General features: G+C 46.1%; 1 protein-coding gene across 3 annotated transcripts in view; it reads right to left on the bottom strand.

The window, feature by feature from the left end:
* Positions 1-13,666, bottom strand: part of BFSP1 (beaded filament structural protein 1) — a 33,712-nt gene extending 20,046 nt beyond the window's left edge. For 2 of the 3 annotated variants that reach the window (XM_047771638.1, XM_047771639.1), the window contains exons 1-2: positions 13,257-13,666; positions 8,845-8,905 (exon numbers count right to left, since the gene is read on the bottom strand). In XM_047771638.1, the coding sequence (XP_047627594.1) occupies positions 8,845-8,905; positions 13,257-13,630 (435 nt within the window). In that variant the 5' untranslated portion in view covers positions 13,631-13,666. Of the gene's footprint in view, positions 1-8,844; positions 8,906-12,380; positions 12,468-13,256 lie in introns of those variants that run through there. The other variant, XM_047771640.1, reaches the window with a different exon arrangement.
* Positions 13,667-15,650: the final 1,984 nt, after the last annotated feature.

The raw sequence follows: 15,650 nt of genomic DNA, 5'->3' as shown, positions 1-15,650 counted from the left end.
TGTAGGTCGCAGGCGCTGCTGGGATCTGGCATTGCTGTGGCTCAGGCATAGGCCAGCAACTGTAGCTCCGATTGGACTCCTAGCCTGGGAACCTCCACAGGCCCCAGGTGTGGCCCTAAAAAGCAAAATAAATAACAAAATATCAACATCACCAGGGGTGAGAAAACGTGATCTAAAAAGATTAGGGGGAAAGTTAGGGTATATTTACATACAATTAACCTTAAATTTTAAGTTCCACCTGTATTTGTTCTCTATCTTATAGCTTATCATCTGTGAGTTGAGTTTCTAAGACTGAGAAATAGTTTTCCCTTAACACTGAAATATTTATTTATTTATTTATTTATTTAGTGGCCATGTCCACAGCATGCAGAAGTTCCCAGGGCCAGGGATCAAACCCTTGCCACAACAGTAACAACGCTGGATCATTAACCTGCTGAGCCACCAGGGAGCTTCTGAAACCTTTATTTTTTCAACTTTTATTTTTTGTCTTCTGTCTTTTTAGGGCCACACCCATAGCATATGGAGGTTCCCAAGCTAGAGGTCGAATTGGAGCTGCAGCCACTGGCCTACGTACGCCATAGCCGAGGCAACGCCAAATCTGAGCCACGTCTGCAACCGATACCACAGCTCACAGCAACGCCAGATTCTTAACCCACTGAGGCCAGGGATTGAACCCACGTTCTCATGGTTGCTAGTCGGGTTCATTAACCACTGAGATACAACGAGAACTCCTGAAACCTTTATTTTAGAATGAACCTAGACCCCTATCTTACATCATTCACAAAAAATAAACTCTAAAAGGATTAAAAACTTAAATCAGGAGTTCCCGTCGTGGCGCAGTGGTTAACGAATCCGACTAGGAACCATGAGGTTGCGGGTTCGATCCCTGCCCTTGCTCAGTGGGTTAACGATCTGGCTTTGCCGTGAGCTGTGGTGTGGGTTGCAGACGCAGCTCAGATCTTGCATTGCTGTGGCTCTGGCGTAGGCTGGCAGCTACAGCTCCGATTCGACCCCTAGCCTGGGAACCTCCATATGCCGCGGGAGCGGCCCAAGAAATGGCAAAAAGACAAAAAAAAAATTTTTTTAATCATTTAAACAGCTCCCAGATATAGGTGTTGGCAATCATTTTTTGGATGTGACCTAAGCACAAACAGCAAAATCAAAACTTAAGTGATACTACATCAAACTCAAAAGTTCTGCACAGCAAAAGAAACCATCAATGAAGTTAAAGACACCCTAAGGAACAGGAAACCTTAACTTTAATAGTTTTTCTCCCAAGGACTCGTGACATTTACCTTGAGACTATGTCTCTTCAATACCAAATGTATGTTTTAGCACAATTACTGTGGTGAATAGCGTTTGTGCCCTTAAAGTTGGAAATGATGGCGTTCTCATCGTGGCTCAGTGGAATCGAATCAGACTAGGAACCATGAGGTAGCAGGTTCAATCCCTGGCCTCGCTCAGTGGGTTGAGGATTTGGCGTTGCTGTGGCTGTGGTGTAGGCCGGCGGCTGCAGCTCCAATTCAACCCCTAGCCTGGGAACCTCCATGTGCCATGGGTGTGGCTCTAAAAAGCCAAAAAAAAAAGTTGGAAATGACACCTGTGACAGAAGGTCGAATGTTCTCACCAAACTTTTTGATAATTCACCAAATTTGATCTCACTGTTCTTGTTTGGATCAATGAAATAAGTACGAAGAAGTATTCATGCTCTTAATAGGAGAGGACTGTGATGTCTAGACTTGACTTAAAATGCTTCAACAATTCAGTAAGATGTTGCAGGCCCTTCCTCGCCCCCTCTCTGGAGACCCACCTGCCATGTACACCTGCCAATAACTGAGGCCTTGCTAAGTGAATTTTTACTGACTTTCTAATGACTTGTTAAATAGCATGATGAGCAGAGTTCCTGTTGCGGCTCAGCAGTAACAAACCCAACTAATATCCATGAGGACACGGGCTGTATCCCTGGCCTCGCTCAGTGGGTTAAGGATCTGGCGTTGCTGTGAGCTGAATTGTAGGCCAGCAACTGCAGCTCTGATTTGACACCTAGCCTGGGAACCTCCATATGCCACAGGTGCAGCCCTAAATAGAAAAAAAGAGAGAGACCCACACATGATCTAAACTATTATTTTTCAATCAGAAGCAAAAGAATGAACCCAATTATTACAAAGGGATGTGTGTTTCCAGGTACGGGACACTAAACTGAACTAAATCAATGCGAAATCTATGGGTATTTAGCTTCTGGGCTCATTCTTTTGATCAATGAAGAATAATCAGTCACTGACTTTTTTTTTCTTTTTACGGCCACACCTGTGGCATATGGACGTTAACAGGCTAGTGGTCAAATCAGAGCCCCAGGAGTTCCTGTCATGGCTCAGTGGTTAAGGAATCTGACTAGGAACCATGAGGTTGCGGGTTCGATCCCCGGCCTTGCTCAGTGGGTTAAGGACCCGGCATTGCCGTGAGTTGTGGTGTAGGTTGCAGATGTGACTCGGATCCGGAGTTGCTGTGGCTCTGGTGAAGGCCGGTGGCTATGGCTCCGATTAGACCCCTAGCCTGGGAACCTCCATATGCCGTGGCTGCAGCCCTAGAAAAGGCAAAAAGACAAAACAAAACAAAAAAAAAAGAAAAGAAAGAAAGAAAAAAACAAATCAGAGCCCCAGCTGCCAGCTATGACACAGCCATGGCAACACCAGGTCCTTAACTCGCTGAGCGAAGCCAGGGATCAAACCCACAAATTCACTGACACTATGTCGGGTTCTTAACTCACTGAACCACAATAGGAACTTCCCATCAGCCAACCTTTAAAGCGGCTCAGAGTGATAATAAAAGGCCAGCCCACATTTGTCCTTAAAAGAGAGATTAACCAAATGCTCTGTGAGCACATTCTCTTGCTTTGAAGACAATCATCTGATAAAATGCCCCAAACTCCCAAAGGTGAGTCGCTGCCGCTGGAATGTGCAGTTGCAGGGGAGGAGAATTTGTTGGGAAGTGTTTTCTTTTGTTTGTCCCAGAACTCAGAAATGTGTAGACGCTTGTGTTTTTATTATGCTTTAGATGCTGGCAGCTGCACTTTCAAAAGCTCCACCAGCAGAAGCGCCTCGATTTTTCCAAATCGAGACTCTGGGCCAATAGTCTAATTTTAGAAAACATTCCAAACCTGGTACTGTGTATGTTTTACATCTAGCCCAGTGGGTCATCAAAGTGTGGTCCCGGGACCACACCATCTGGAAATAACTAGAAATGTAAAAAATCTGCAGTCCTCTTGCGGCACAATGGGTTAAGGATCAGGCATTGTCACTGCTGTGGCTCTGGTTACTGCTGTGGCTCGGCTTTGATCCCTGGCCCGGGAACTTCCATATGCCATGGTTTCAGCCATAAAAATGTAGAGGCACGCTGGGTTTTTTGGGGAGAGGTGTTAATTATATGGGCGGTATTCACAGATGGCAGCTGCATGAACACAGTAGCAACCAGCCCTGTCCACACACTGTGATATTTTCCAAGCCAGATGAAAAGACTGGGCCAGTGATTCCTAGCGGACCCCGTTTCTCACAGCCACACCCAGAGGTGAATCCCTTTCATGACACCAAAGGAAATGGACACTAGACTGAGCTGACCGTCTAAACCCAGTTGATGTCCTGCAGGCAGACATTCAAGGTTCTGCTGATGAAAATCTATGACCATAGACACTGAGTAAACGTGAACTCCACCATCCCATCTCCCCTCCTTCTTTGTCAGTGACCATCGCAATGGACAGAGCACCTGGAGGTCCAGCCTTCACCGGGCTGACCCCTTGAGGGGCTGTTTTGGTTAGAGCTCCTCAGAAGCAGACCCCAAGGGAAGGACTGGGGAGGGGTCCCTTATGTGAGAGGTGTCCCATCAGCACTGGAGTGGGGGTGTCAAGGAAGTGACAAAGGGAAAGGAACAAAGCCAATGAAGGCACGAAATGAGCAGGTTGCCACCCTGGACAATAGGTTCAATCCTGCTGGGGAGCACCTGAGAGACCAGGAAACTCACCTCTGAACTGCTGCTATGAGGGGTGGACCAGCCAGGGACTTGGCTACTCTCCCCTGTCCCTCAGTGGCCGAGGTCACTCCTGGAGTGCTGATGCACACACTTCTGGACAGTGCCTCTTTGATCACAAACATCCCCACAGCTGGACAGATGCAGGGAGCTGCCAGTGTGCTCAGTGTGTCTGTGTGACCTCAAGGGTGGCCTGGAGTGGGGTTGGGGTTGGGGGGTGGGGGTGGGTGGAGCACCAGCATCAAGTGCAAAGGGACCATCTATACTCAGAGACTCTGGCTTTGTGTCTGTCTCCTGAGATTCCCTGACAGTCCTTGGGAGGAAAAGAATGAGCCACAGAAACAGAAGCCCTTGCTCCTGCCCACACCCACCACAGACAGGCTGTGAGGCTCAAGTCATTCAGCCTCACCAGGGGTTAGGATTAGTTGTACTTGGCCAATCTGGGCATTAAAAAAAAAGTCAAAATTCAGAGTTCCCTGGTAGCTCAGTAGGTTAAGAATCTGGCATTGTCACTGCTGTGGCTCAGTTCATTGCTGTGGTAAGGATTGGATCCCTGGCCCTAGAACTTCCACATGCCGCAGGTGTGGCAAAACAAAACAAAACAAACAAACAAACAAACAAACAAACAAAATCAAAATCCATAAGGCTGTTCTAAGGCTCCCATGAGCTCATGCAGGGACCCCTCCAATTCACTGTATTTGCATCCTGTGTTCATGATTTCTGCTATATCAAAAATCTACCATTAATCACCCTTTTTCAAACTGATTCATGTTTATTAACATGTAATTAAAGAGAAACTTCTTTTTTTTCTTTTTAGGGCCACACCTGTGGCACATAGACGTTCCCAGGCTAGGGGTCAAATTGGAGCCACAGCTGCCAGCCTACACCACAGCCATAGCAATGCCAAATCCAAGCTGCATCTTCGACCTATACCACAGCTCACGACAATGCCAGATCCTTAATCCACTGAGCGAGGCCAGGGATCGAACTCCAATCCTCATGGATACTTGGGTACTTAACGCACTGAGCCATGACAGGAACTCCAAAAGAAACTTTTTTATGTCACCTGCTGTAGAGAAGAGGTAATCATAAAAATAAATTCACAGTCATTAAAGAGCTGTTCCTTCATGCACCACTAAAGTCACCTCCCACTCCACCGGGGTCAGGCGCCCCACACCCGGAGAAAACAGATCAAGTGATCTGTAATAACAATTGGAACAGACAAGCCACGTGCATCAGCATGTCATTTCACTCGCACTAGCACGCAGACCCACACCCGCTCCTATAGTGGTAGGAACTAGCATTGTTCCCATTTTCCAGATGAAGAAGCTGGGGCTCAGAGGGATGAAGCCACGCACCCAAAGCCTCACAGATTCTGAGCAGTAGTGAGTCACATCCTATCCATAGGCTGCCCTCCTTTCCAGGCTGCGCGGCTCTCGTGGGGACAAGCCTTTCCCTGGACCCAGGGAACAGCCATGCCAATGGCCTGGGCTGGTCCTCGCCCACGTTCTTGGGAGCACCTTTCCCTGGCACCTTCCCAACACTCTCACGGGACTGATACCTCAACTGTCCACACTCTGCATCACAGTGTGACAGTGGTGAGACGTGGGAAGCTGTCCCTAATTCTTCATTTTCTCTCTACTGTCTTATTTTCCTACTGGGAATATACATATATACATTGCTGTTGTAAGAAAAACAACAGAAGGTTGGAGCTTGTGTGTGTGTTTTGTTTTTAAATAAATAAAATGTCTTTTCCTTTCTTTTTTTTTTTTTACATTACTGGTTTTTTTAATGATTTACAATGTTGTTGGTGCTTGTTTGCTTTTATGTTTTGCTTTGTTTTATTTTTTGTCTTTTTAGGGCTGAATTCACAGCATATGGAGGTTCCTAGGTTAGGGGTTCAATTGGATCTACAGCTGCCAGCCTACACCACAGCCATAGCAACTTGGATCCGAGCCGCATCTGTGACCTACATCACAGCTCACGACAACACTGGATCCTTAACCCACTGAGCGAGGCCAGGGATCCCATGTCCTCAGGGATACCAGTCGGGATCATTACCACTGAGCCACGATGGGAACTCCTGTTGGAGCTTGTTTTTAAATCCAGTGTCACTTGCCACCAAGGGTCGAAAGAAGGACTAAGTTCTTTCTCTGCCTCCCTTGGGAAATGCCCAAGATGGCACCGTGTGAGCCAAGTCACAACGCAGAACCAAGTGGTGTGGGGAGGGACTGAATTGGCCCCTAAGTGAAAGGGGTCAGGGTCCCATGTTTCCAAAGGCCTCAGCCAGTGGACAAGATGGTGGCCCCGCCTGGCAGCCTGGGACTGCCACTGAAAACAGCATGGAGATGAGCTACAAGCGTCAGCTGAACAGCTGAGTGATGCCAGATTCTAATAACACCCATATCCAACTCAGATTTCCAAACAGCCTTGTTTCCTGGCAACCTAACTCCGTGCACAGTCAATCACAGAGCTTGTGTGCTTAGGGCACCCCTGAAGCAGACACTCACCACCATCTCTGTGCTCACCTCTGGGGTGCCCTCTGTCCCAGTTGGTCTGAGACAGTCCAGTTTCTTATCAATCGAGCTGCATAATTACCAACAGCACCTCCTTCATGCAGCGTCCCGATTTGGACAATATCTTATATGCTCACACAGAGAAGGGAACAGAAGTATCATACAGCATACAACGTACACAAAGCAAACTTCAGTATCCCTAGTGTGTAGTTCTGATTTTCTCACCAGCTGGCAGAATAAGCCTAGACAACAAAGGCTGGACAAAGTCAGAGAATGGCAAACACTATGAGTTAAACTTGAGGAGCTAATCTTGAGCTAACCCTGACTGTCTGAAGACACTGCCTGGAGTTCCATACGGAGAAGAATCTTTTTAATTTATTTTATTGAAGTATAGTTGATTTACAATGTTGTGTGAATGTCTGCTATATAGCAAAGGGACTCAGTTACATAGATACACATGCATATATATATATATATATATATATATATATATATATATATATACATTCTTTTTCATATTCTTTCCCATTACAGTTTATCACAAGATATTGGATATAGTTCCCTGTACTATGCAGTAGGACCCTGTTGTTTATCCATTCTATATATAATGGTTTGCATTTGTTAACCCGAACTCCCAACGCATCCCCCCCCACCCCCTTCCCCCTTGGCAAACACAAGTCTGTTCTCTATGTCAATGAGTCTGTTTCATAGATAAGTTCATTTGTGCCATATTTTATTTTATTTTATTTTGTCTTTCTGTCTTTTTAGGGCCACACCCGTGGCATATGGAGGTTCCCATGCTAGGAGTCTAATCGGAGCTATAGCCGCCAGCCTATGCCACAGCCACAACAATGCCAGATCCGAGCTGTGTCTGCTACCTGTACCACAGCTCACCACAACGCCAGATCCTTAACCCACTGAGCAAGGCCAGGAATCAAACCCGCAACCTTATGGTTCCTAGTCAGATTCGTTTCCGCTGTGCAATGACGAGAACTTCCATTTGTGTCGTATTTTAAATTCCACAGATAAGGGATATCATATGGTATTTGTCTTTCTCTGACTGACTTTCTTAGTATGATGATCTCTAGCTGCATCCACGTTGCTGCAAATGGTATTATTTCATTCTTTTTTATGGCTGAGTAGTATTCCATCTGTTGATGGACATTTAGGTTGTTTCCATGTCTTGGCTATTGTGAATAGTGCTGCAGTGAACATAGGGGTGCATGTATCTTTTTGAATTACAGTTTTGTCTGGATTAGGTTCCAGGAGTGGGGTTGCTGGATCATAGGGCAACCATGTAGAGAAGAATCTTAAGGCCACATCTGGGAACAGCAGGGAAGGGTCCCGGGTTTTATCAGCAATTCTGATGAGGTTATGGATGGGAATGGGTGAAGGGAGAAGGCAGCCAGGTATCCTGAATAAGCAACCCTTCAACTAACTAGTCCCCACTGGTCCTTCCCCTCTGACATTTAAGCTCTAAAATGACCAGAAAAGGATAATGTTTACAGCTGTTTGCCATCCCTGGTTTTGCCCAATCTCTGTGGTCCAGGATTATTCTGCTATTTGGCAGTCGAGGATTATTCTGCTATTTCCTGGCTACAGAAGAAAATCCAACCAGCAGGATGGTGATGGAGGTTCCAAAGAAGGAAATGCTCCTGCAAAGAACAGCTCCACACAACCTCAGCAACAAGGTGTGCAGCAGGAAGCCAAGGATCCTATGCCTCCCTCGGGGTGACTATCCCTACTTCCAGAGTGAGGAGCTTACAGGGAAAAGGAAATTTCATCCCCTGCCCTCCTGAGACTTTGCCTGTGAAGGAGCAAGCTCATGACCCTTAGACAACAGGATAAGCGGCATTGCATCCAAATAACCACTGCCAGGAGCAAGTTCTCTCCTAAATTTGGTGCAAACGACGGCCAATGCCCCAATGCTGGCACATCTGGAGAGCTGAGCAAGCCAATAAGCCTTACCATCTAGGGCTCTCTCACGAGATCATGTAGCTTGTGGTAGAAGAGTGTGTGTGCGTATTTGTGTCTGTGTGTATATGGGTCAGTGTGTGTGTATCAGTGTATGTGTGTGTCAGTGTATATATGGGTCGGCGTGTGTGTGTGTGTCAGTGTGAGTATGTCAGTGTTTGGGGGGTGTGAATTCACTCACAAAGATTTAGTTGAAATGACCAAGTCAAGGAGAGTGACAGCAAAAAAATACAGGAATTCTAAAAGCACACAGAGAGGTATGGGAAATACCATTCAGCCATTAAGCTCAATTCTGTCATGAATCTACCCAAATCCAAGGACTGGCTCAGCTCACCTTGTTAAGCCGTTCGAGCATCTCTTTTAGCAGCAGTTGACACTCACACTCATTTTCATACCTGCAAAGGGGACACACAGGGGAGAGTTGGGCAGCTTCCATGATCTGGTACATGTTGGCCACATAAGCAACATTTTACTTAACCTGAGGTGAGTCCCACGCCCTCTCTTTAAGGAAAGCAGGAGCTGATGCCACAGTTCGGAGCCCACTGCCCCCAACCTTCCCCACATCAAGGCACACACAGGAAGTGCCACCATGAGCTCCGTACATGGGATGACCAGGAGGAGTAAACAGAGCAGGAGTCACCCAGCCCAGAGGCCCAGCCCAAGCCCCTGGCACCACCCCCAGCCACCCAAGGATGAGAGAATCTGATCTTGGCACACCTGTAACCCAAGTGCAGCAGCAACACAGAGATTAGGAGGCTGCCCTGACAATCTACATCAAACACCATTAACCTGATCTTGTCTGGATATCCTACACTATTATATTTATGGACATGTGTCAGCTTTTATGGATTATGCCATTTAATCCTCACAATATCCTGGAAGAGAGCAGTTATTGTTACCCAGGTGAAAGATGAGGAAACCGAGGTTGAGAAACTGGCCTGAGGCCACAGCAGGTGTTCAAGTGCTTCACCTGCATCTCTGCAGCATCGCCCTGCCCATCAAAGGCCTTGTGGGGTCTGGCGGGCAGGGAAGGCTGGATGGGTCAGAGAGTCAGGGCCCCTGGGAGCAGCCCACAAGCTCTGATAGGGTGAGGGGGTGCATATACCCCAGCTCCCTCGCTCTCAGCTAGAACAACTGAGGTGTGGTGCCCCACCCCGCAGGTGGGCTCCAGGGACCACAATGGTAACTTGTCGGGTGATGCATTCAGTGATGGTCCCTCCCTTCCTGCCTCATTTCCTCACTCCCCAACTGGTGTGCCCTGAGGCCACCTCCCAAATAGGATACCTTCTCAGGCTCAGCTTCTAGAGGACTCCAAACACAGACAGGGGTGGAGTTAGGAGTCAAATGTGAGTCTGACAACAAAACTGTCCTGAGAGCCACATCATGCTGCCTGCACAGAGCGGGGACATCCCCCCAAACTTAAACATGCCCAAGATACTAGAAGCAAATGTATTTTTTTCTTCTAGTCAGCTTCTTCCCTTGACTTCTAAAAAATGGTAGCAATCAAGGAAACAGATCTTGAAATCATTCTACACAGAACAAATTTCCCCCAGGAGGAATTCCATCCCCTGAAGAAAAAGAGAGGATCCCTTCCTAAATGACTTCCCCACTTCATTCCCTGTAAGTTGCCTCAAAATCCATTCTAACCTTCTTCCAGGAGTTAGAGCCCTTCATGTTTAGTGGCCATAGGGCTGCCTAGAAGGGAGACTACATTTCCCAGCTTTCCTTGCAGCTCAGTGTGGCCATGTGACCAAATCCTGACCAATGGGATGTTAAGCATAAGTCTGAGATATCTTTGGTAAGAGATGGTATAGATGTGTCCTTCTGCTTCTCTTCCTCCACTCTGTCCCTGAAACACAGATGCCAGATGCCGCCTTCTTGAAGGCCATGAAGAACCTTCTGGCCCTTGAATACTGTAGGGTGCCATACTAAACTGTTAGCCCAGACTTTACACAAGAAAGAAACAAAATTCTGTTTTGGATAAGCCAATGTCAGTTTGGAGTTTATTTGTAGTTGAAACTAATCCTAATTAGCATTCAGCTCAACCCACAAAGCATCGCTTTCTGTGACCCTGTACACCCATGCCATGGGTTCAAGTCAAGGACTTTATACTGTGAGAGGTGTTGGAAAATCTTGCCCCAGAATTAAAAGTCCTGGCCTCAGAGAAGAACCATTAAGCACTGTTCTAAGTGTTCCCAGTTCTAGAGTTACCCAAGAAGCTCAGCTATAACCAGTAAGCAAAACATACTTGCACAAGTTTTACGTTTCACACTAGAATGTTCTATTTCATCAATTTCTTTTCTGTGTCTCTCTAATGGAGCCAGAAATTATTTTTTTAATGGTTAATTAGCTTGAAGAATAAAACTGTTATCAAAATCTGATTTTCTCATTGTGTTTCCCTTCTAGAAACATCCAAGAATTTCTATAGCTTAGAAACATATTTGATAAACATATTAAAATGATTTTCATGCTGTAAATAACTCTAGATATTAAAGGCAAGTGATTTCATTATAAAGAATTCATGATAAGACTTCATGATACATTCATACATTCTCAGAAGTGAATATAGAAGTGAATTCATAAAGTGGAATGACATAAAAAGATGTTAAGTTAAAATTCTCAAAGTTCCCATTGTGGCTCAGTGGAAACAAATCTGACTAGTATCCATGAGAAAGCAGGTTCGATCCCTGGCCTAGCTCAGTGGGTTAAGAATCTGGTGTTGCAGTGAGTCGCGGTGTGGGTCACAGGTGTGGCTCAGAACTGCCATAGCTGTGGCTGTGGTAGGTCAGCAGCTACAGCTCCGATTCAACCCCTAGCCTGGGAACCTCTATATGTTGCAGGTGCAGCCCTAAAAAGACAAAAAAAAAAAAATATTCTCCCTTCCGCCTCTGCTCCTACTCCTTTATTCCAATAGGTAACCAGTGTCATTAGGTTTCTATGTGTGCTTGTGTCCTCTTTTTCCTTGTGTAAGCAAAAAATCTCTACTTTTATTTTATTATTATATATTATTAATTATTATATATAATTAACATTTTATTATCTTATTTTATTTTACTTTATTTTATATATTTTGGCAGCACACACAGGAATATGGGATTTCGCAGGCCAGGAATAAAACTCACACCACTGCAGTTAACTAGAACCACACCAGTGAGTGACACTAGGTCCTTAACCTGCTGAGCCACCAGGGAACTCCTCCTCTGCTTTTTTAAATAAATGATAATAACACACTACTCTCTTTTTTTTTCTTTTTACCACTGCACCTGCAGGATATGGAAGTTCCCAGGCTAGGGGTCAACTCAGAGCTGCAGCTGCCAGCTTACGCCCACAGCCACAGCAAAGTCAGATCTGACCCACATCTGCGATCCACGCCATAGCTTGGGGCAACTCCATTTTCTTAATCCACTGAGTGAGGCCAGAGACTGAACCAGCATCCTCACAGACACTATGTCAGGTTCTTAACCATTGAGCCACAATGGAAACTCCTACTCTTTTTTTTTTTTTTTTTTTCACAACTGCATGGTATCCCAATGCATGGATGAAGCACAATTTTATAATCTGACTTCCACTAGCAGGCATTTAGGCTGGTGCCAGGCCTTTGCTATAACAGATCATGATGCAGTGTATATCCCTATGGTCACGCCTTTTGACATCTGCTGGAGTATCAGAGAGTAAATTCCCTGAAGTGTCCACCTGAGTCAAAATGAACACCCATTCATAACTCAAAAAGACGCTGACAAATTGCTGAACATCTTTCTCTTCAAATAGCTCTTCAGATCATGTTAACAGTCAGTCTGTCAAAAAGAAAGACCATGCCCAGAACCAGGACTTCTGAAACTTTGATGTTTAAGTTCTTAAACTACAAATCACCTGGGGATCTGTTAAAATGTAGTCTGATTCAAGATCCCTGAGGTAGGCCCAAAAGCCTCCATTTTTAACAAGCTCCTGGGTGATGGCAAAGTTGGGGGTCCATGGATCACTCTTTGAGTGGCAAGAACCTAAAAGACACAGATCGAAACAATTTCCAGATGTCAGCTGGGATGCAGTGAAGGCATTAGTCTTAGCATGCTCAAGACTTGAATTCCATATGCCTCGAGGTGGCCAAAAAGAGAAGAAGAAAAAAAAAGACTTGAATTCCAGTTCCGGGGCAGCAATTCACCTGCTGATTGACCTTGCCCCAAATCTCTACACTTTTGAACCTCAGTCTCCTCATCTGTAAAATGGGTGCAGTACCTTCTATAACAGGATGAGGCTGTGAGGATTAAATAACATTTATAACATAATTCAAGAATAGGCAATATTAATCTATGGTGACAAATCAAAACGCTGGGAGCCTGTGATCTGGGGAACTGGAAAGGCGGTACCAAAGATTGAGAAAGGTTAGAAGGGAATTTTCTGGGGCAGAGGAAATATCTTGCTTTAGTAGTTGCGTGGGTATATACATTTGTCAAAGTCATTGAACTATGCACTAAAGATTTGTGCATTTTATCGCATGTAAATTACATCACAATTTTAAAATATATTAAAAGTAAATGATACCATCTCATGTAAACTGTGAAGTGCCATCAAAGTGGAAGCTAGTCCTATCTTAGGGAAATGCACCATGGCGTGCCCTCAGCGGGGACTGGAGACCGCCCTCCCACCCGCCTGCTCCCAGACTCCCGCTGCCTCTGTATATCCCTCCCCCACCCCGCCAACACCCCACCCCAAACATTCCCCCCACCCCAGTTTATGGCGGGCGCATACTTGCTCCGGAATTCGTCCAGCGCGCGCTGAGCCTCTGCGCCCTGGCGCTCCAGCCGGGTGCGCTCGGCCGCCAGGTCCCGGGCGCGCTGGCGGTTGCCCTCCACGTGGCGGGCGAGAGCATCCTCGGGGCCGGTCAGCTCGCCCAGGCGCTGGAAGGCGTCCAACTGCCTCCGTAGGACAGCGTGGCGCTGCTCTAGCGCCCGGGCCCGCTGGACGTGGGCGGCCACGCGCTCGCCGAGTCCCTGCAGCGCCGCCAGGCTTGGCGCGCCCGCCCAGCCCTCCGTCAGGCTGTCCGACTCGGCGGCGCGCGGCGGCTCCTCGGCGCGCTCATATTGCTCCTTGCGAGTCTGGAAGATGTAGCTGCGCCGGTACATGGTTCCTCTGCGAGCCAGCGCGCACAGCCCGCTCCCGGAGGCCCCTAGCCGAGCCAGCAGCCCGCTAAATAAACATCGGAGCCCCCCCTACCCCCCCGCACCGGGCATGCGGCTGGGACGTTCCAGAGTCGACCAGCTATCGTTCAACGCTGCGCCCAGCCTTGAAAGAACAAAACAGCGGCAGGCCAGCTTTTGTGCGCTGGATTAGCGGTCCATAGAGCTTTTGGGGTTGGAAGGTTAAATGGGGCAATGAGGTTTTTGTTCCATGATTGTTAAAGCCTGTTGCCTTATGATTAAACGGAGGGTCAGGAGGACAGAAGAGCCCTGCCTTTCTTTTGACTGCTTCCTCCGAGAATTGCGAAGGAAGCTCAAGCTATCTTGTTCAACTTGGTGACTAGCTGGAGACCCCAAGGACCCCTCTCTCGTTCAGTCAAGCTCTCAATTCTCAATTCTTAGAACTTTCTAACAATCCATTTTTCCTGATTATTTAAGCAGTTCTTTTTCATAATTACAACAGGATGTTCAGTATCCCTCCTTATATTAGGGGTTCTTAACCATGGATGCAAAATCAAATGGCACCTCGATAAATTGTGAGGTGTGTTGCAAGTAGGTTCTTACCTATACTTGTACATGTTTGTAACAGATCTCTTTGTAGCACAACTCAAAGACAGATGCACTGTTCTCATTATTGTTTCTCTGGCTTTCATGAGTTCTGATATTCTTTCTGAAGTGGGAGAAACAAGCAGAACCCCCCACACACACACACACACACACACACACTGGCGTGATAGATTCTTTCGGGTCGGGGGCGCCACACCTGTGGCATATGGAAATTTCCAGGCTAGGGGTCTAATCAGAGCTGTAGCCGTTGGCCTACACCATACAGTCACAGCAACACCAGATCCGAGCGGCGTCTGGGACCTACACCACAGCTCACAGCAACCCTGAATCCTTTAACTCACTGAGCGAGGCCAGGGATAGAACCTGCGTGCTCATGAGTTCCAGTTGGGTTAGTCACTGCTGAACCACAACGGGAACTCCTGGCATGAGAAAAAAAATGCTTTCAGTCTAAAGATTTGATAAATTGGCCAACTCTCAGAGAACATAAAGGAATTTTTGCCACTATGTTTTGTTTTAATTTGTGTTATGTAAAGAAAGCTAGGCTTTGACAAATTTAAAAGCTAATTGGGAAAAAAAAAAGTAAATTGTGGGTGTCGAAAGAGATTAATAGTTTGACAGGAATGTTCCTAAATATAAACATTTTGTTGTATCTGTAATTTTAAAAATCTTTACCAAAAGCCTATTTCCATTTAAAAAAAATAAGGATTAGCAGTACCATGTAATTAATAACTATGTATTACACATATTACACATAAGATACTACAAATTGTGGTTATAGTTATTAAAGAGAAGAAAATTATATAGATCTTTGTTGGATTTCTTAGGGTTTATTATTCCTCCAAAAAGATGATAAGATAATGGATTCAACCTGGATTGAATCTATACAAGGCCCAAAGTTGTGCCAGTCCTGTGTGGTTATTATTCTATTTTCTTTTTTCTTTTTTTTTTTTTTTTTACATCTTTTGTCTTCTTTGGGCTGCACACGCAGTATTGGTTTCCCAGGCTAGGGGTCAAATCAGAGCTATAGCTGCCGGCCTGCACCACAGCCACAGCAACACAGGATCTGAGCCATATCTGTGACCTACACCACAGCTCAGGGCAACGCCAGATCCTTAAGCCACTGAGCGAGGCCAGGGATCGAACCTGCCGTCCTCATGGATGCTAGTCAGGTTCGTTAACCACTGAGCCACGATGGAAACTCCTATCCTATTTTCTTGTGTTAAGCCATTTAAAAACAGATTTTGTGATCAAATCAAGGAGTACCACGTGAGTATTTTCTATGGTATGGCACACATATACCACACTGATGGCATGTTTCAGGCTTCCTAGAGAGCAAAACCAACATAAAACCAGAGTTATAAAATCATTCCCTTTGACATCATGTATCAGTCAGGTATTG

Source organism: Phacochoerus africanus, chromosome 3 (assembly GCF_016906955.1).
Source record: "Phacochoerus africanus isolate WHEZ1 chromosome 3, ROS_Pafr_v1, whole genome shotgun sequence".
Taxonomy (NCBI): Eukaryota; Metazoa; Chordata; class Mammalia; order Artiodactyla; family Suidae; genus Phacochoerus; species Phacochoerus africanus.
The sequence above is the reverse complement of the archived record's forward strand: the minus strand, read 5'-3'. Positions and strand labels throughout refer to the sequence as shown.